At 45.7% G+C, this 20,000-nt stretch overlaps 2 protein-coding genes across 2 annotated transcripts in view; both read left to right on the top strand.

Annotated features, from left to right (window-relative positions):
* LOC139392094 (rap guanine nucleotide exchange factor 5-like) overlaps window positions 1-3,299 on the top strand; it is an 81,400-nt gene extending 78,101 nt beyond the window's left edge. Inside the window, exons 21-25 of the mRNA XM_071139813.1 lie at window positions 661-751; window positions 933-983; window positions 1,770-1,922; window positions 2,035-2,089; window positions 2,182-3,299. Of these exons, the coding sequence (XP_070995914.1) occupies window positions 661-751; window positions 933-983; window positions 1,770-1,922; window positions 2,035-2,089; window positions 2,182-2,300 (469 nt within the window). The 3' untranslated portion in view covers window positions 2,301-3,299. The remainder of the gene's footprint in view (window positions 1-660; window positions 752-932; window positions 984-1,769; window positions 1,923-2,034; window positions 2,090-2,181) is intronic.
* Window positions 3,300-6,772: 3,473 nt separating this feature from the next.
* Window positions 6,773-20,000, top strand: part of LOC139392276 (cell division cycle-associated 7-like protein) — a 23,071-nt gene continuing 9,843 nt past the window's right edge. The window contains exons 1-6 of the mRNA XM_071140142.1: window positions 6,773-6,843; window positions 16,341-16,466; window positions 16,579-16,719; window positions 16,855-16,949; window positions 17,061-17,301; window positions 17,490-17,546. Of these exons, the coding sequence (XP_070996243.1) occupies window positions 6,826-6,843; window positions 16,341-16,466; window positions 16,579-16,719; window positions 16,855-16,949; window positions 17,061-17,301; window positions 17,490-17,546 (678 nt within the window). The 5' untranslated portion in view covers window positions 6,773-6,825. The remainder of the gene's footprint in view (window positions 6,844-16,340; window positions 16,467-16,578; window positions 16,720-16,854; window positions 16,950-17,060; window positions 17,302-17,489; window positions 17,547-20,000) is intronic.

The raw sequence follows: 20,000 nt of genomic DNA, 5'->3' as shown, positions 1-20,000 counted from the left end.
GACAGTGTATGTCAAAGCAAAGACCAAACCATGATGTCGAAGGAATTGTCTGTAGAGCTCCGAGACAGGATTGTGTCGAGGCACAGATCTGGGGAAGGGTACCAGAAAAAATGTCTGCAGCATTGAATGTCCCCAAGAACACAGTGGCCTCCATCATTCTTAAATAGAAGACGTTTTGTACCACCGGGACTCTTCCTAGAGCTGGCCACCCGGCCAAAATGAGCAATCGGGGGAGAAGGGTCTTGGTCTCTTGGAACTCCAGAGTTCCTCTGTGGAGAAAGGTTCACCTTAAAACAGGACAACAACCCTAAGCACACAGCCAAGACAATGCAGGAGTGGCTTCGGGACACGTCTCTCAATGTCCTTGAGTGGCCCAGCCAGAGCCCGGACTTGAACCCGATCGAACATCTCTGGAGAGACTTGAAAAATTGCTGTGCAGCGACGCTCCCCATCCAACCTGACAGAGCTTGAGAGGATCTACAGGGAAGAATGGGAGAAACTCCCCAAATACAGGTGTGCCAAGCTTGTAGCGTCATACCCAAGAAAAAAACTATTTAATCCATTTTGATTTCAGACTGTAAGAGAACAAAATGTGGAATAAGACAACAGGTGTGAATACTTTCTGAAGGCTCTGTGTAATTCCTCTTTTGTGTTGTTCAGCTGTAAGGCCCAGAGGAACCTGAACTCAGCATTTGCCATCATCATGGGACTAAACACTGCAGCTGTCAGTAGACTCAATATAACCTGGGAGGTAAGGGAGACAGACAGAAACAGTGTGTGTGTGGGGGTGTGGCTGTGGCTGTGGCTGTGGGTGTGTGTGGGTGTGGCTGTGGCTGTGGGGGTGGCTGTGGGTGTGGCTGTGGGTGTGGCTGTGTGTGTGGCTGTGGGTGTGGCTGTGGGTGTGTAACTCTGTTCCATCTGTTTACGTTCAGAAAGTTCCGGGGAAATTCAAGAAGATTTTCTCCGAACTGGAGTTGATCACAGTAAGACTCATTCTCATTGGTTTATTAAAGTAATATTCTTCTTGACAAAGCTGGTGGAAAATAGTTAGGAAGACTTAACAAATGAATTAACAAATGTCAAGGCTATTGGTGTAACAGCCTTTCAGTTCAAATCCACATTACCCTAACCTCTGACCTGAAATCCCTTACCTTACACTGACTCCTAACCCTAAGCCAAACCTCTGACCTGAAATCCCTTACCTTACACTGACTCCTAACCCTAAGCCAAACCTGACCTGAAATCCCTTACCTTACACTGACTCCTAACCCTAAGCCAAACCTCTGACCTGAAATCCCTTACCTTACACTGACTCCTAACCCTAAGCCAAACCTCTGACCTGACTCCTAACCCTAACGTCTCTGTCTCTGTCTCTGTCTGTCTCTATCTCTGTCTCCTCTCTCTCTCTCTGTCTGTCTCTGTCTCTGTTTCTCTCTCTCTGTCTCTGTCTCCTTTCTCTGTCTCCCCTCTCTCTCTCTCTCTGTCTCTGTCTCTCTCTCTGTCTCCTCTCTCTGTCTCCTCTCTCTCTGTCTCTGTCTCCTCTCTCTCTCTGTCTCCTCTCTCTGTCTCTGTCTCCTCTCTGTCTCTGTCTGTCTCTGTCTGTCTGTCTGTCTCTGTCTCTCTGTCTCCTCTCTCTTTCTCTCTGGCTATGTCTCCTCTCTCTCTCTCTCTGTCTGTCTCTATCTCCTCTGTCTCTGTCTCTCTCTCTCTCTCTCTCTCTCTGTCTGTCTGTCTATCTCCTCTGTCTCTGTCTCTCTCTCTCTCTCCAGGACCCGTCTCTGAACCATAAAGCCTACAGAGATGCCTTCAAGAAGATGAAGCCTCCTAAGATCCCTTTCATGCCCCTGCTGTTGAAAGACATCACCTTCATCCACGAGGGAAACAAAACCTTTCAGGACAACCTGGTGAACTTCCAGAAACTGGTGAGGCGTGTGCATGTGCGTGTGCGTGTGTGTGTGTGTGTGTGTGTATCTGTCTTTGTGTTATAACCGTTACCCTGGTGACTGACTCTCTTGTATGCCCTGACCCCCTCAGCACATGATCGCCGACATAGTGCGTCTGATTCGCCACTGCCAAAGCGACCAACTGGGTATGTTGTGTGCGTGTGTTTGTTTGTTTGTGTGTTTGTGCGTCTGTGTTAATATATACTGTATATACCTGATCTGTGTGTCTGTCTCCTAGGTAACGAGGTGGTGGGCAGCGACAATCCTGAGGTCAGGGCGAGTGTTCACCACTTACACATCATCGACAATCAACAGACACTCTTTCAACTGTCACACAAACTGGAGCCACGCGCCTGAACACACACACTCCCAGAGGAACTTTTGACCTCCACAGAACCACAGAAAATACACTTCCTGTATCAAAGGTGCCATGCGAGCCACTGTCTCTCAGCCAATCACAGTTCAACATCCTGAAATAGCCAGCCAACCACACTTCAGAAGACTGATTCAGCCAGCCAACCACAGAGCTGCACACTGAGGCGGCGTTCAGACTGAAAATGAATATCTGGCAAAACCTAAATTCAGATTGTTTTTCTGTGAGGGTCAAACGTTGACGGATGACAAAGCCTTTGAAGAGGACAGGCCGCCATTCGTTATTGTTCTGTGGTGAATACAGTCGTTAAGCTACTCTCCAGTTACTGAGACTGCGTGTTGTTCTGTTTCTGCTCTGAAATGAACAGTCAGTTTCACTGTAATGAGGATCCTCGGTAGGGGAAACGGTCATGTGACTGCAGATATTAATGGATGGTATAAATGTACAGTGTGTATATATGGACAGAGTAGACATACAGTAGATGTGTACTGTGTGTGTTCAGGCCACATGGTGAGCCTCTGGATGTTACAGTGCCAAATGCCCAGATGGGAAAGAGAGGCCATATTGGGCTATACACAGGCACAGCTTTTCACATGTCTCCATAGTAACAACAAAGCCTGGTCCTGCCATACCATAAACAGTCATAACATTACACATTGTTATTAGATGTTATAACATGGTATTATAGAGAGTTATTATATTGTTGTTACACTTTTACTGACTGAAGAGATTGTTCTGTTATTTCAATGCCTGTTACACACAGATTTCACTAAGCAACGTGGCCTGGGTTCAATCCCAGTCAATGCATTTTACACTGATCTAGAACATTACCCCGTTAAGGCTTGGCGTAGTCACACTGACTGATCTAGAACATTACTCTGTTAAGGCTTGGCGTAGTCACACTGACTGATCTAGAACATTACTCTGTTAAGGCTTGGCGTAGTCACACTGACTGATCTAGAACATTACTCTGTTAAGGCTTGGCGTAGTCACACTGACTGATCTAGAACATTACCCCGTTAAGGCTTGGCGTAGTCACACTGACTGATCTAGAACATTACCCCGTTAAGGCTTGGCGTAGTCACACTGACTGATCTAGAACATTACTCTGTTAAGGCTTGGCGTAGTCACACTGACTGATCTAGAACATTACCCCGTTAAGGCTTGGCGTAGTCACACTGACTGATCTAGAACATTACCCCGTTAAGGCTTGGCGTAGTCACACTGACTGATCTAGAACATTACCCTGTTAAGGCTTGGCGTAGTCACACTGACTGATCTAGAACATTACCCCGTTAAGGCTTGGCGTAGTCACACTGACTGATCTAGAACATTACCCCGTTAAGGCTTGGCGTAGTCACACTGACTGATCTAGAACATTACCCCGTTAAGGCTTGGCGTAGTCACACTGACTGATCTAGAACATTACTCTGTTAAGGCTTGGCGTAGTCACACTGACTGATCTAGAACATTACTCTGTTAAGGCTTGGCGTAGTCACACTGACTGATCTAGAACATTACTCTGTTAAGGCTTGGCGTAGTCACACTGACTGATCTAGAACATTACTCTGTTAAGACTTGGCGTAGTCACACTGACTGATCTAGAACATTACTCTGTTAAGGCTTGGCGTAGTCACACTGACTAATCTAGAACATTACTCTGTTAAGGCTTGGCGTAGTCACACTGACTGATCTAGAACATTACTCTGTTAAGGCTTGGCGTAGTCACACTGACTGATCTAGAACATTACTCTGTTAAGGCTTGGCGTAGTCACACTAGTACATGCACATGTATCTACAGTATTCAGGTGTTTAGGAGCAGGGCAGCACTGCTATAGGACTATTTATTGTGATAGTGACTGTATTTATGTTTCTCTAAAGGAGACAGACTGTGACGGTCCTGTGTGCCAGATGAGACGGCAGCTGTATAAAGACAATAATAAAAGTGTAAAGCTATACAGGGTAACGGTGAGATGTGTAAAGATAGTGAACTGTGTATACAAAGGTTTGAAGTTGGAGCTGAAATGCTGGAATGTTTAAAACAGGAGACAAGGTAATGATTGTTACTGTCCTGTGTGATGTCAAAATGGGGGGAGGGGCGACAGAGGGAGAAAAAAAGAACCAATGAAAAAGAGAGTTTTGTTGTTGTTTTCTTGCCGTGGTCATGACGATGTAAAGTTCTGTTTTAAAGAATGTTGTTGTGTTTTGCATGACGTGGCGACCCCATGAGATCACAATGCAAGACCACAGATCCTATTCTATAATGCCCTACGTTTGACCAGAACCCATGTGGCCCTGGTCAGAGTAGTGTACTATATTATAGGGAATTAGGGAGCTCTGGTTAAAAGTAGTGTACTATATAAGCCAGGGAATAGTGTGCCATTTCAGATTTGCTATAAGGCTTTATTCTTCTGTAACATTGTTGACTTGTTAATATGGATAATGTTATTACTATAATGTAGGGTTTCCCAACCCTTTCCTCGGGTACTGGCAGATATTTCACGTTTTAGTTTTAACCCTAAACTGCCAACCACATTCAGTTAGTCAACTAATCATCAAACCTTTAACTAATTCAATCAGGTATGCCAGTTCAGGGTTAAATATGAAACGTTTAGGGGAGGCCAGAGAAAATAGATGGGAAACGCTGCTATAATGTTATTATTATTATGATTATTATTATGATGTTTGAGATGTTATTATTTATCTGTTTACAAGTAGACTCCCCAATATGACATCATAAAGGATTGGGTCAGCTGCTTATAGCAACATCATCATCATCATCATCATCATCAACAGAATTCAATGCTGCCACTGTTGGCTCTGCAACTATTGTCTCCAAGTTGTGCCCTCCCTTGAGGAGATTTGAATTCTGTTGTTGTTGTTTTTGTTGTTGTTATTGTTTCTGTTTCCCCGCTGTATATGATGCCATATTGCTGAGTGTACCTTTAGGGGAAAAGAGAAACACAGAGCAATATGCCCCTAACTGCTGAAGCCACTCGTCTTTTCTAAAGAGCGTTTTACTACATAAAAGTTTTACTTGAGATGATGAATAAATTATAGGTTTTATGTCATATTAAACATTGTGTCGCTGGTCACTGGCTCTGTGAATATATGAGAGAGGAAGAGTAGAGAAAAAGAGTGGGAGGGAGGAGTGGGGGAGGAAGATAAGGAGGGAGGAGTGTGAGAGGAGGAATAAGGAGGGAGGAGGGAGGCTTAGGGGAGGAGGATAAGGAGGGAGGAGGAGGAATAAGGAGGGAGGAGGATAAGGAGGGAGACGTAGGGGAGGAGGATAAGGAGGGAGATGTGGGGGAGGAGGATAAGGAGGGAGATGTGGGGGAGGAGGATAAGGAGGGGGGAGTGGGGGAGGAGGATAAGGAGGGAGGAGGATAAGGAGGGAGGCATGGGGGAGGAAGATAAGGAGGGAGGAGTGGGGGAGGAGGATAAGGAGGGAGGCGTGGGGGAGGAGGATAAGGAGGGAGGAATGTGGGAGGAGGATAAGGAGGGAGGAGTGGGGGAGGAGGATAAGGAGGGAGGAGTGGGGAGGAGGATAAGGAGGGAGGCATGGGGGAGGAGGATAAGGAGGGAGGAGTGGGGAGGAGGATAAGGAGGGAGGAGTGGGGAGGAGGATAAGGAGGGAGGCATGGGGGAGGAGGATAAGGAGGGAGGAGTGGGGGAGGAGGATAAGGAGGGAGGAGTGGGGGAGGAGGATAAGGAGGGAGGAGGATAAGGAGGGAGGCATGGGGGAGGAGGATAAGGAGGGAGGCGTAGTGGAGAGAGAATGTCGTTTCTGCACTATGGAATACTTTTTTAAAAATAAGATTATGTTCCTAGTCACTTTTAAAAATAAACCCAAAAGGCAATAATACCAAACATCATCACGAGATAATAAATATTTGTTGTAGCATGACAGAGATTTGTTTAATGTAGTCTTAATGTACTCTGATCCAAAAGCAATTAGGCCCAGATGCAATTTTGCTACAATCATGCACTGTCTTTGATATTACTTATTGCAGACAGACAGCACGTGCAGTACAGCTGTTACTTTATTTGTTACAAGAACAGAACGTAAAAAAAGGTTAGACAGTGTGGTCACAGATGGAGCAATGACAATAGGTTAGTTATTAAAAATCTGTGGTGTGGTTCTATTAGGCCCACATGGTATTTTTGCCGCGAAACTGTGGAGAGGGCGGGACTCGGACTGTTCCATTCTGTATCCGGGGGGAGTTATAAAGAAACTCAGAGCAGAAACTCATTGTAATCATAATACAACTCAATTCACTCTCGTTTTCTAACGACTTCTACATACAATTCAAATATTCTGGGCTCACAAAAATAAACTATTAAGCCTGGAAACATATTTGAACTAAACTCGAATCTCAACTACTCCCCTGCTTTTTGAGACAAGTACCTGAACTCGTGTTGTTTTTTAAAACCATTCATTCATTGATTTTGTTGAGTGAACTGCATGACTTCTGAGAGAAAGAAAAGCCGTCTCTCAAACGAGTTAAAATGCTGTTATCAACAAAGGTAAGTTATGTTTAACAGTTGCAACTTTTATATCGTCCCGTTTAGCTAAAACACTGGGGAAATAGCTATACACATGATACGTCTTGGTGGTATAGTCCAATCCAGGGACCGAAGGCCATCTGCTCCACTTTGGACCAAAACTAAGGAACAGGCTAAATTATGTCATTAAATGTCCAGTTGCAAATTTCATAAAATGAAGTATTGATAGCCTGTGTCATAGCTAGATATCAGTGCTACAGTATTTTAATGTGAAAATGGCATTGGAAAACATTTGATCCACTGTTTACCTTCTGTTAGTGGGCCACTCTCATTCACACTACGATGCCGCTGCTATGTAATGGCCTGATCACCTGTCCATCATCAGACTACTTTCTGGAGTGTTCCATATTATAACGAGATCAGAGCCAGCACAGTATGGCAGTGCTTTCTGTACGCCAGTGTGAAAAGGCTATTATCTATTACAGTGTAGCTTTATCACCGATCTATAGGATATTTTATAGGAAGTTCATTTTAAGTGTCTGGATTTAAAGCGTCAATAAGCAGTTCAAACAATAAAAGCGTACTCTGCCCGTGTTTCGCTAAAAAGCTGAGGGATGGGGCTGAAGAAAGTTAACCTCTCTTAAAATCATAGACAGCGCTATGATGCAAGGACTTTTAACATTCACGCCAGTGATGGAGTCGAGTCCTTAGTGTTCCAGTCCGAGTCTTTTATACTCGAGTCACGTGTTCCTTGTTAAGTTAGTGCTAAAAGCTGCGGTCCAACCATTTTTTTACTACACTGTTGCACATCTGTAAGGCTACATAGATAATACAGCTATCTAACATTTGCTGTTGTAGCTAGTATGTTAAATTATGCATAATATGTATTTTTTTTGACAAGTCTCAACCGGACATATCGCATTGTATTCGTCACATATTTCTAAACAATAGACTAGCAGTGAAAGAAAGAAAATAGAGCGATAATAGAAAAGTACATAATAATAGATTGGCTGTATACACTGGGTACTAGTACCAAGTGGATGTGCAGGGGTACGAGGTAATTTTTTATTTATTTTAATTTATTTAACTAGGCAAGTCAGTTAAGAACAAATTCTTATTTTCAATGACGGCCTATGAACAGTGGGGACAGAACGACAGATTTGTACCTTGTCAGCGCGGGGGTTTGAACTTGCAACCTTGCGGTTACTAGTCCAACGCGCTAACCACTAGGCTACCCTGCCGCCCCATTGACGTAGATATTTACATATAACTATGAGTAAAGTGACATAATAAACATTAGCAGCAGCGTCTGTGATGAGAGAACTTAGTGCAATAAGGGTCAGTGCAGATAGTCCAGGTAGGTATTTGGTTAACTATTTAATTATTTATCAGTCTTATGGCTTGGGGTGATATATATGTAAAATATATCACTAGCCACTTTAAACAATGCTACTTAATATAATGTTTACATACCCTACATTATTTCTCATATGTATACGTATATACTGTACTCTATATTATCTACTGCATCTTTATGTAATACATGTATCACTAGCCACTTTAAACTATGCCACTTTGTTTACATACTCATCTCATATGTATATACTGCACTCAATACCATCTACTGTATCTTGCCTATGCCGCTCTGTACCACCAGTCATTCATATATCTTTATGTACATATTCTTTATCCCTTTACACTTGTGTGAATAAGGTAGTAGTTGTGGAATTGTTAGGTTAGATTACTCGTTGGTTATTACTGCATTGTCGGAACTAGAAGCACAAGCATTTCGCTACACTCGCATTAACATCTGCTAACCATGTGTATGTGACAAATAAAATTTGATTTGATTAGAAGCTGTTCAGGGTCCTGTTGGATCCAGACTTGGTGCATCAGTACTGCTTGCTGTGGGGTAGCAGAGAGAACAGTCTATGACCTGGGGAGCTGGAGTCTTATACAATTTTTAGGGCGTTCCTCTGACACTGCCTGATATAGAGGTCCTGGATGACAGGAAGCTCGGCCCCAGTGATGTACTGGGCCATCTGCACCATCCCCTGTAGCGCCTTGCGGTCAGATGCTACGCTGTTGCCAGACCAGGCGGTGATGCAGCCAGTCAAGATGCTCTCAAGGTGCAGCTGTAGAACTTTTTGAGGATCTGATGGCCAGTCATGGCAAATAATGTCCCCTGGCCAAAAAAGTGTCCCACTCTGCATCACAATGAGATCCGATAAACTATTAGCGTCCGTTGCTATATCAACGGTGTGATGACCTAATGAGTAGAATTGTGGAGATCATTACAGCCATAATGACGTTCTTTTCATCATTGCTATGCAAACAAGGCCCGTTGCTGTGACAATTACGCTGTTTTAAACAAGTTTTGTTTAGCTAATAAAATGAAAACATTACTTCAAACTACTGTTGGTTACCTTGTTAACATTACAACATGAAATCCAATGGCAAAGAACACATGTCATCTGCTTGATACATTAAATCAAATCAAAGTTTATTTGTCACGTGCGCCGAATACAACAGGTGTAGGTGGATCTTACAGTGAAATGCTTACTGACAGGCTCTAACCAAGAGTGCAAAAAGAAAGAAGTGTAAGTGTAAGTGTGTGTGTGTGTGTGTGTGTGTGTGTGTGTGTGTGTGTGTGTGTGTGTGTGTGTGTGTGTGTGTGTGTGTGTGTGTGTGTGTGTGTGAAGAAATAAAACAACAGTAAAAAGACATTTGAAAAAAGAGTAGCAAGGCTATATACAGACACCTGTTAGTGAGGCTTATTGAGGTAGTATGTACATGTAGGTATATACAGACACCTGTTAGTGAGGCTTATTGAGGTAGTATGTACATGTAGGTATATACAGACACCTGTTAGTGAGGCTTATTGAGGTAGTATGTACATGTAGGTATATACAGACACCTGTTAGTGAGGCTTATTGAGGTAGTATGTACATGTAGGTATATACAGACACCTGTTAGTGAGGCTGATTGAGGTAGTATGTACATGTAGGTATCGTTAAAGTGACTGTGCATATATGATGAACAGAGAGTAGCAGAGGCGTTAAAAGAGGGGTTGCCGGGTGGTGGGACACGATGCAGATAGCCCGGTTAGCCAATGTGTGAAGTTACTCACCTTACAAAGTCAGCTAATTTCCACTCCATTCATATGCAAATCATGATTTTATTTTAACCTTCCCTTATCTACACAAATCAAATGTTAAATCAAGTCAACTTTTTTATTTGTCACATACACATGGTTAGCGGATGTTAATGCCAGTGTAGCGAAATAATATCAATTCAGTTGTCTGATATTGTGATTTATTTTTGTTCTATCTCGCATAGCCCATTAATACACCCTTGTGGTTGAATGAATATAGATAGATATATATATATATAGATAGATAGATATAGATAGATATAGATATATATATAGATATATAGATATATAGATAGATATTGTAGGTCTTTAGGAAACAACAATGAATAATGTGCAACAAATAAATACCATAAAAGGATACGTTACAATAATGAACACCTTGTGAAACAGCTGTGAAAACCAACCTGGCAATATTTAAGATTTTCATATATAAACTTTGATATTTTTTGGCAGAGTTGTCATTAATTTATTTTCACAGATTTCTTGTTTTTTTTGTACACTCACATGGCAATCGTAGACTAAAAAAATGGAATTCTGGTGTGTGGAATATTGAGGTGGTTACCGTGTGGGTGGGATGTTCTGCCTGTTCTCAACTGTCTGCAAAAAGGCTGAGAGAGGCAGGACTGAGGGCTTGTAGGCCTGTTGTATAAGGCAGGTCCTCACCAGACATCACCGGCAACAATGTTGCCTATGGGCACAAACCCACTGTCGCTGGACCAGACAGGACTGGCAAAAAGTGCTCTTCACAGACGAGTCGCGGTTTTGTCTCACCAGGGGTGATGTTCGGATTCACGTTTATCGTCGAAAGAATGAGCGTTACACCGAGGCCTGTACTCTGGAGCGCGATCGAGGTGGAGGTGGAGGGTCCGTCATAGTCTGTGGCGGTGTGTCACAGCATCATCGGACTGAGCTTGTTGTCATTGCAGGCATTCTCAACACTGTGCGTTACAGGGAATACATCCTCCTCCCTCATGTGGTACCCTGCCTGCAGGCTCATCCTGACATGACCCTCCAGCATGACAATGCCACCAGCCATACTGCTCGTTCTGTGCATGATTTCCTGCAAGACAGGAATGTCAGTGTTCTGCCATGGCCAGCGACGAGCCCGGATCCCAATCCCATTGAGCACGTCTGGAACCTGTTGGATTGGAGGGTGAGGGCTAGGGCCATTCCCCCCAGAAATGTCTGGGAACTTTCAGGTGCTTTGGTGGAAGAGTGGGGTAACATCTCACAGCAAGAACTAGCAAATGTGGTGCAGTCCATGAGGAGGTGATGCACTGCAGTACTTAATGCAGCTGGTGGCCACACCAGATACTGACTTAGTTTTGATTTTGACCCCCCCTTTGTTCAGGGACACATTATTCCATTTCTGTTAGTCACATGTCTGTGGAACTTGTTCAGTTTATGTCTCAGTTGTTGAATCATGTTATGTTCATACAAATATTTACACATGTTAAGTTTGCTGAAAATAAACGCAGTTGACAGTGAGAGGACGTTTCTTTTTTTTGCTGAGTTTATGAATGACTACAGTATATGCAATAATTGAATATACAATTGCATTGTTTCCCTCAGTCAACAGCTGCAGCTCTCGTCCGAACTCGGTGCTGTTGTGTGCAAAGAGAATTACCTTCAGGTTGTTCTCCCACCCTTCCTGGTACCAATCAAAGGACTTGCCCATGGCAGTCGTGAGGGTCTGGTTGTTCCATTCATTAAACCTGAAGGGGGGGGGGGGGGGGTGGAAAGAGATATCTATTGACAATGTAAGATATTGAAATATGTCTGATTTATGTACCATACAAAAACTAATTGTAAAACTAAATAAAATAAACCATTGGTGACAGAATATAATCTATAACAGCCGCCGTACCTTGTTCCAGCGTTCATGACTTCGGTCACTCACGATGACCTCGAGAGAACAGATGTCCGTCATCGCCTTGGCGGTGGCCTCGCCAGTCTCGTCCTTGATGGGTATCATACAAAATGAAAAAAATAAATGTTCTGTTCCAAGCACCCTTTTTTTAATGGGTTTACAGAAGGGAATTTATAGATAAGCACGTTCTCTTCCTGTACTGACCTTAATGGTTGTTGGCTCCACCCACTTGGTAAAGTGTTCGGTCACCGTCAGACACCAGCTGTTGCCAATCCTGGATTTAGTGAAGGGTCCGATGAGGTCCGCCCCAAACATTTAAAGTGTTCGAGCGAAGATGACTTTATTCTTACCCGTATCTGTGTCATACAGTAGGCAGATTTTTATACATTTAAGGATACTGACACACACACACATTCTATAATATTGAACTCTGCTGTGGTCAAAATAAATCAACCATTACAAAACAACCTATCAGGGCAGAATTTGAATTGGGACACTTACCGATCATGTGCCGTGGTAAAACATCTTTGATGGGCTTCAACTCCGGAGCCAACTTCTGGCAGGCTAGACAGGGCACTGACCTTCAAGCAAAACGTGACAAATTAAAACATTGTGTGCTCTCTGATATGACATTCATTGAAATAATAATCATTTCAGATATATAATAGAATGTGATTGATAAACAAAAGGTTATTTCACTTGCCCAGTTGTCCACCTCCTTGACAATTCCACATCAGAAGATGCGTAGGTTGATTTTGGCAATCATGCGTTTCACTCCGAAATGGCCAGCATGCATCTCGGTCAGCACGGCCTCCTTCTCCTCCTTGGTAATAATTCCCCTCCTATGTGGCTGGCCATCCTCCCCCCATATGAAAATATGATTGCCTAACAAGTTGGAAGAGAATAGTTATTGAAATACTCAAGTCTAAGTACATTTGCACTGCTGTCTCTCTCTTTGTTTTTGTTTTTCTCTCCGTTTTTTTTTCTGTCTTCCTCTCTCTCCCTGTCTCACTTTCATCCTTTCTCACTTCCTTCCTTCCTCCCACCCCCCTCCCTCCCTCTGTGTCTGTCTAGTGAAGACACCTAGTTAAGGGCAGTTAGTTACCATAATTGCTTACTATCCATTTGATTGATCAGGTTTAACTTTATAGCTAGACACCTCAATGTGACAGACATATAACTATATCAGTGGAGGCTGCTGATGGTATCAACCAAATGGAAACCACGTGTTTGATACCATTCAATTTACTCCATTACAGACATTATTATGAGCCATCCTCCCCTCAACAGCCTCCACTGAAGTATATGTATAGCTAGCAACATGTAGATGACCAACTAGCTTGTTGAAAAATGGTTGTACATAGCTAAATCCGTCCAGTTATCTAATAGAAGTTCATTTCTCTGAATGTTGCACCTGTTTTCGAGATCAGTGGTGCCTTCATAGTACCTCGCCTGGTTAACAAGATCAAATGAAATCTCCTTTTGAGGGATGCCATTGAAGTGCAAGCTACATGCAAACAGTAACACTTACAGTAGCTAGCTAAATAAAACTGTCTGGCTAGCAGACTAGGCAGGCTGAGGTAAATAAGTAGAACTACAGTAGCTAGCAACGTCAATCTAAAAATAGATTAAATAATTTCTTCCTATTTCACAGTATTTTCTTTTATATAGACAAATGTATTGTATTTTCGGTCTTCCGAAACAGCAGTTAGTCAGCAGGTTGTCACCGTCAAAAACAACATCTTTGGAGAACAATTCTGAGGTAATAATTTTGCATGGACTGGGCGAGTGCTTATGAGGTGAAATAGAACTAGGACTGCCCGTGTCCTCCTTTCTTCGCGACCACTACGAGGTAAAATAGAGCCAAGCTTAGTCAAGCTTAGGTTCAATACATAATCCAGTCTGAATTTTGCAAATTCTAGCAACAGCACTAGCAACAGAGGATAAAACTCATTGAATCCCATTGTGATGCAGGTTGGGGACAAAAAAAATGTACATGACAGGCCCATGCCAAATCTTTTCAGCCTCCTGAGAGGGAAAAGGCGTTGTCTAGCCCTTTTCATGACTATTGTTTGTGTGTGGACCATGATAGATCCTTAGTGATGTGGACACCGAGGAACTTGAAGCTCACAATCCACTCCATTACAGCCCTGTCGATGTGAATGGGGACGTGCTCGGGCCCCTGTTTCTTGTAGTCCACGATCAGCTCCTTTGTCGGGCTGACGTTGAGGGAGAGGTTGTTGTTGTTCTGGCACCACACTGCCAGGTCTTTGACCTCCCTATAGGCTGTCTCATCACCGTCGGTGATCAGGCTTACCACTGCCACTTTGTTATCAAACTTAATGATGGTGTTGGAGTTATGTCTGGCCTTGCGTAATGAGTGAACAGTGAGTACAAGATGGGACTAAGCACTCAACCCTGAGGGGCCCCCGTGTTGAGGGTCAGCCTGGCAGATGTGTTGTTGCCTACCCTCACCACCTGGGGGCGGACCGTCAGGAAGTCCAGGATCCAGTTGCAGAGGGAGATATTCAGTCCCAGGGTCCTTAGCTTAGTGATGTGCTTGGAGGGCACTATGGTGTTGAACACTGAGCTGTAGTCAATGAACAGCATTCTCACATACTGTAGGTGTTCCTCTTGTCCAGGTGGAAAATGGCAGTCTGGAGTCCAATAGAGATTGCGTCATCTTTGGATCTTTTGGGGCGGTATGCGAATTGGAGTGGGTCCTGAGTTGGCGAATTGGTGTTGCTTTGAGCCATGACCAGCCTTTCAAAGCATTTCATAGCTACAGATGTGGGTGCTACGGGGCGGTAGTCATTTAGACAGGTTACCTTGGCATTCTTAGGCACAGGGACTATGGTGATCTGCTTGAAAAATGTAGGTATTACAGACTGGGTCAGGGAGAGGTTGAAAATGTCAGTGAAGACACTTGCCAGCTGGTCAGCGCATGCTCTGAGTACACATCCTGGTATTCTGTCTGGCCCTGCGGCCTTGTGATTGTCAACCTGTTTAAATGTCTTATTCACATCGGCTATGTAGAGCGTGCTCACACAGTTGTTCAGAACAGCTGGTGCTCTCATGCATGATTCAGTGTTGCTTACCTCCGCGAACATAAAGTCATTCAGCTCGTCTGGTAGGCTCGCGTCACTGTGCAGCTTGCTGCTGGGTTTCCTTTTTTGTAATCCATGATAGTTTGCAAGCCTTGCCACATCCGACGGGCTTCAGAGCCGGTTTCGATCTTAGTCCTCCTGTAGTGACACTTTGCTTGTTGGATGGTGTAACAGGATTTATTATAAATGCCCGGATTAGTGTCCCACTCCTTGAAAGTGTCAGCTCCAGCGTTTAGCTCAGTGCGTAATCCATGGCTCGTAATCCATGGCTTCTGGTTGGGATATGTACGTACGGTTATTGTGGTGACGCTGTCGATGTACTTATCAATGAAACCGTTGACTGTGGTAAACTCTTCAGTGCCATTGGATGAATCCCGGAACTATATTCTAGTCTACGCTATTGAAACAGTCCTGTAGTTTGGCATCTGCTTCATCGGATCACTTCCGTTTTGAGCGCGTCACTGGTACTTTGAGCTGTTGCTGGTAAGCAGGAATCGGGCGGATAGTCAAGTCATGAAAATCGTGACTTCGCTCCGTGTCCTGGACTTGAGTATTACAACGCTGATCCATGCCATCAAAATTATAGTTTTAACCATGTTTTAAGGCTATACGCTGAGTGTAAAGAACATTTTATTTATTTGTTTTACCTTTATTTAACTAGGCAAGTCAGTTAAGAACAAATTCTTATTTTCAATGAAATCAGGGGCAGAACGACAGATTTGTACCTAGTCAGCTCGGGGATTTGAACTTGCAACCTTCCGGTTACTAGTCCAACGCTCTAACCACTAGGCTACCCTGCCGCCCCTTTTAAGGACACCTTCCTAATATTGAGATGAGCACCCCACTTTTGCCCTCAGAACAGTCTCAATTCATCAAGGCATGGACTCTACATGGTGTCCTAACTGTTCCACAGGGATGCTGGCCCATGTGGACTCCAATGCTTCCCGTAGTTGTCAAGTTGGTTGGATGTCCTTTGGGTGGTGGACCATTCTCGATACACCTACTACCATACCCCGTTCAAAGGCTCACAAGCCATGTCTCAAGGCTCAAAAATCCCCTTAATTTACAGTGATTGAAGTGGATTTATCAAGTGACATCAATAAGGGGTCATAGCTTTCACCTGGATTCATCTGGTCTGTCTGTCATGGAAAGAGCAGGTGGGCTTAATGTTACCACCCCGTATTCTTCATATAGTGTTTGTTTACAAACATTGAAGTAAAACAAGCTTATATTTTGGGTTCTGATGGGGTACGACAGTTAAACTAAGCTCATGAAGTATTAGAAGATATATTTAAGAATCAATGGGTGCATTTCAGTAAATGAAAATGCAAATATTGTATGTATCAAATGCAGATTGCCCCTTTTTAATCTGTTGCTCCTCCCCTAGACCCCCAGGGCCCTGGCGGCCATCTTTGAGAGTCCCAGTGACGACGAGGACTTCCTGGGTTTCGCCGTGCCAGTGCTGAGTGACAGCGAGTCAGACAGCCTAGCCTCCGAGGACTCTGGGAAGCCGGTTGGTAGCTGCTGATCATTACACCCCCCCCTCCACACCCACACATACACACACTGCAATCCTTGTTTCTTTATTCTGCTACAGTTAGCATTCCATCTCTCCCTCTCTCCAGGCCATGTCTTTCAGGTCAAAGTTTGTGACTTCGGAGTTGGTTAGTCTGTTTAGCCATTCCGACAATGAGGGGGAGGAGTTTGAGGGCTTCAGTGAGGAAGAGGAGGAGAAGAGGGGTTCCAGAAGCAGGACGAAGGCTATGGTGAGACCTAACTTGTTCTCTCTTGTCTCTCGTGTCCTGTTCTGTCTCCTGTTCTCTCTAGTGGGAGGTGTGTATGAGGATTCTTGGTTATAACATGACTCATCTTTCTTCTTTTCTCTCATTCTGCCGTTCCAGTGCATAGCGGAGGAGAGTGATGAGGACACAGGGTTCTACTCTGAGGGGGAGGAGCCAGACACACACAAGAGGAAGAGTCTCTGTGTTGCCTTCAGGTGTGTGTACTTGTGTGTCCGAGTTTGTATTAGCCGGCTTTTTGCTTTTTAGCCTAGAAGTACCAGTCGATGGAAATGCATTTTTGAATTATACTGATAATTCTGCTTCAGGTTTCCCACAAAAAGACTCTCTGCCCAGAAAGGGGAGGCGCCAATCAACGCCGCCCCTCCGGAGAGGAGAACCAATGAGAGGCTGCATCTAAAAAGGGGTTTGTCTCAGGAGTCCAGTGGGAGGGAGACACCGGGTCAGAAACCGCCCCCCAAAAAAGAGGCGGTAGGAAAAGAGAAGATGGAGGTCGAGTCTCGGGTTCTGAATAAACGAGCCAAGAACATCCAGGAGAACAAAGCCATGGTACATGACCTCTAACCCTTGACCAAGCTCGTCGTGTCCCTCAGTCAGAAATACTACTGAACCCAAACCCTCTCTTCCTTCCACCTCTTTTTTTTTTTTTCCACTCCTCTGATTCCTGTCTCTTGTTGTTATTATTGTGTGTGTTTAAACATGTCTTCTCCGCTTCTGGTTTGTTGTTGTCCTCCTAGTTGGCCAAGCTGTTTGCTGACCTGACCAACATGTCTGAAGTCACCTCGTCTCCTACCGTGAGTACATTGCACGCTAGACTGAGCTACAGTTTGTTCGAGATTTAATTTACAGGCTCATTCCACCAAATGAGGTGCCTTTTCTGAGTAATGTAACACGTTTTAGATTCTGGTAATTCATATTAACTGAACCTTTTTTTTCCACAAAATGTGGCAGGTAGGGAATGGAAGCTTGTTGTGTGGCAGGTAGGGAATGGAAGCGTGTCGTGTGGCAGGTAGGGAATGGAAGCGTGTCGTGTGGCAGGTAGGGAATGGAAGCGTGTCGTGTGGCAGGTAGGGAATGGAAGCGTGTCGTGTGGCAGGTAGGGAATGGAAGCGTGTCGTGTGGCAGGTAGGGAATGGAAGCGTGTCGTGTGGCAGGTAGGGAATGGAAGCGTGTCGTGTGGCAGGTAGGGAATGGAAGCGTGTCGTGTGGCAGGTAGGGAATGGAAGCGTGTCGTGTGGCAGGTAGGGAATGGAAGCGTGTCGTGTGGCAGGTAGGGAATGGAAGCGTGTCGTGTGGCAGGTAGGGAATGGAAGCGTGTCGTGTGGCAGGTAGGGAATGGAAGCGTGTCGTGTGGCAGGTAGGGAATGGAAGCGTGTCGTGTGGCAGGTAGGGAATGGAAGCGTGTCGTGTGGCAGGTAGGGAATGGAAGCGTGTCGTGTGGCAGGTAGGGAATGGAAGCGTGTCGTGTGGCAGGTAGGGAATGGAAGCGTGTCGTGTGGCAGGTAGGGAATGGAAGCGTGTCGTGTGGCAGGTAGGGAATGGGAGCGTGTCGTGTGGCAGGTAGGGAATGGGAGCGTGTCGTGTGGCAGGTAGGGAATGGGAGCGTGTCGTGTGGCAGGTAGGGAATGGGAGCGTGTCGTGTGGCAGGTAGGGAATGGGAGCGTGTCGTGTGGCAGGTAGGGAATGGGAGCGTGTCGTGTGGCAGGTAGGGAATGGGAGCGTGTCGTGTGGCAGGTAGGGAATGGGATCGTGTCGTGTGGCAGGTAGGGAATGGGAGCGTGTCGTGTGGCAGGTAGCGAATGGAAGCGTGTCGTGTGGCAGGTAGGGAATGGAAGCGTGTCGTGTGGCAGGTAGGGAATGGGAGCGTGTCGTGTGGCAGGTAGGGAATGGGAGCGTGTCGTGTGGCAGGTAGGGAATGGGAGCGTGTCGTGTGGCAGGTAGGGAATGGGAGCGTGTCGTGTGGCAGGTAGGGAATGGGAGCGTGTCGTGTGGCAGGTAGGGAATGGGAGCGTGTCGTGTGGCAGGTAGGGAATGGAAGCGTGTCGTGTGGCAGGTAGGGAATGGAAGCGTGTCGTGTGGCAGGTAGGGAATGGAAGCGTGTCGTGTGGCAGGTAGGGAATGGAAGCGTGTCGTGTGGCAGGTAGGGAATGGAAGCGTGTCGTGTGGCAGGTAGGGAATGGAAGCGTGTCGTGTGGCAGGTAGGGAATGGAAGCGTGTCGTGTGGCAGGTAGGGAATGGAAGCGTGTCGTGTGGCAGGTAGGGAATGGAAGCGTGTCGTGTGGCAGGTAGGGAATGGAAGCGTGTCGTGTGGCAGGTAGGGAATGGAAGCGTGTCGTGTGGCAGGTAGGGAATGGAAGCGTGTCGTGTGGCAGGTAGGGAATGGAAGCGTGTCGTGTGGCAGGTAGGGAATGGAAGCGTGTCGTGTGGCAGGTAGGGAATGGAAGCGTGTCGTGTGGCAGGTAGGGAATGGAAGCGTGTCGTGTGGCAGGTAGGGAATGGAAGCGTGTCGTGTGGCAGGTAGGGAATGGAAGCGTGTCGTGTGGCAGGTAGGGAATGGAAGCGTGTCGTGTGGCAGGTAGGGAATGGAAGCGTGTCGTGTGGCAGGTAGGGAATGGAAGCGTGTCGTGTGGCAGGTAGGGAATGGAAGCGTGTCGTGTGGCAGGTAGGGAATGGAAGCGTGTCGTGTGGCAGGTAGGGAATGGAAGCGTGTCGTGTGGCAGGTAGGGAATGGGAGCGTGTCGTGTGGCAGGTAGGGAATGGGAGCGTGTCGTGTGGCAGGTAGGGAATGGGAGCGTGTCGTGTGGCAGGTAGGGAATGGGAGCGTGTCGTGTGGCAGGTAGGGAATGGAAGCGTGTCGTGTGGCAGGTAGGGAATGGAAGCGTGTCGTGTGGCAGGTAGGGAATGGAAGCGTGTCGTGTGGCAGGTAGGGAATGGAAGCGTGTCGTGTGGCAGGTAGGGAATGGAAGCGTGTCGTGTGGCAGGTAGGGAATGGAAGCGTGTCGTGTGGCAGGTAGGGAATGGAAGCGTGTCGTGTGGCAGGTAGGGAATGGAAGCGTGTCGTGTGGCAGGTAGGGAATGGAAGCGTGTCGTGTGGCAGGTAGGGAATGGAAGCGTGTCGTGTGGCAGGTAGGGAATGGAAGCGTGTCGTGTGGCAGGTAGGGAATGGAAGCGTGTCGTGTGGCAGGTAGGGAATGGAAGCGTGTCGTGTGGCAGGTAGGGAATGGAAGCGTGTCGTGTGGCAGGTAGGG

The sequence above is a fragment of the Oncorhynchus clarkii genome, chromosome 32 (assembly GCF_045791955.1).
Source record: "Oncorhynchus clarkii lewisi isolate Uvic-CL-2024 chromosome 32, UVic_Ocla_1.0, whole genome shotgun sequence".
Classification (NCBI taxonomy): Eukaryota; Metazoa; Chordata; class Actinopteri; order Salmoniformes; family Salmonidae; genus Oncorhynchus; species Oncorhynchus clarkii.
This window is presented reverse-complemented; position numbering and strand designations above follow the sequence as displayed.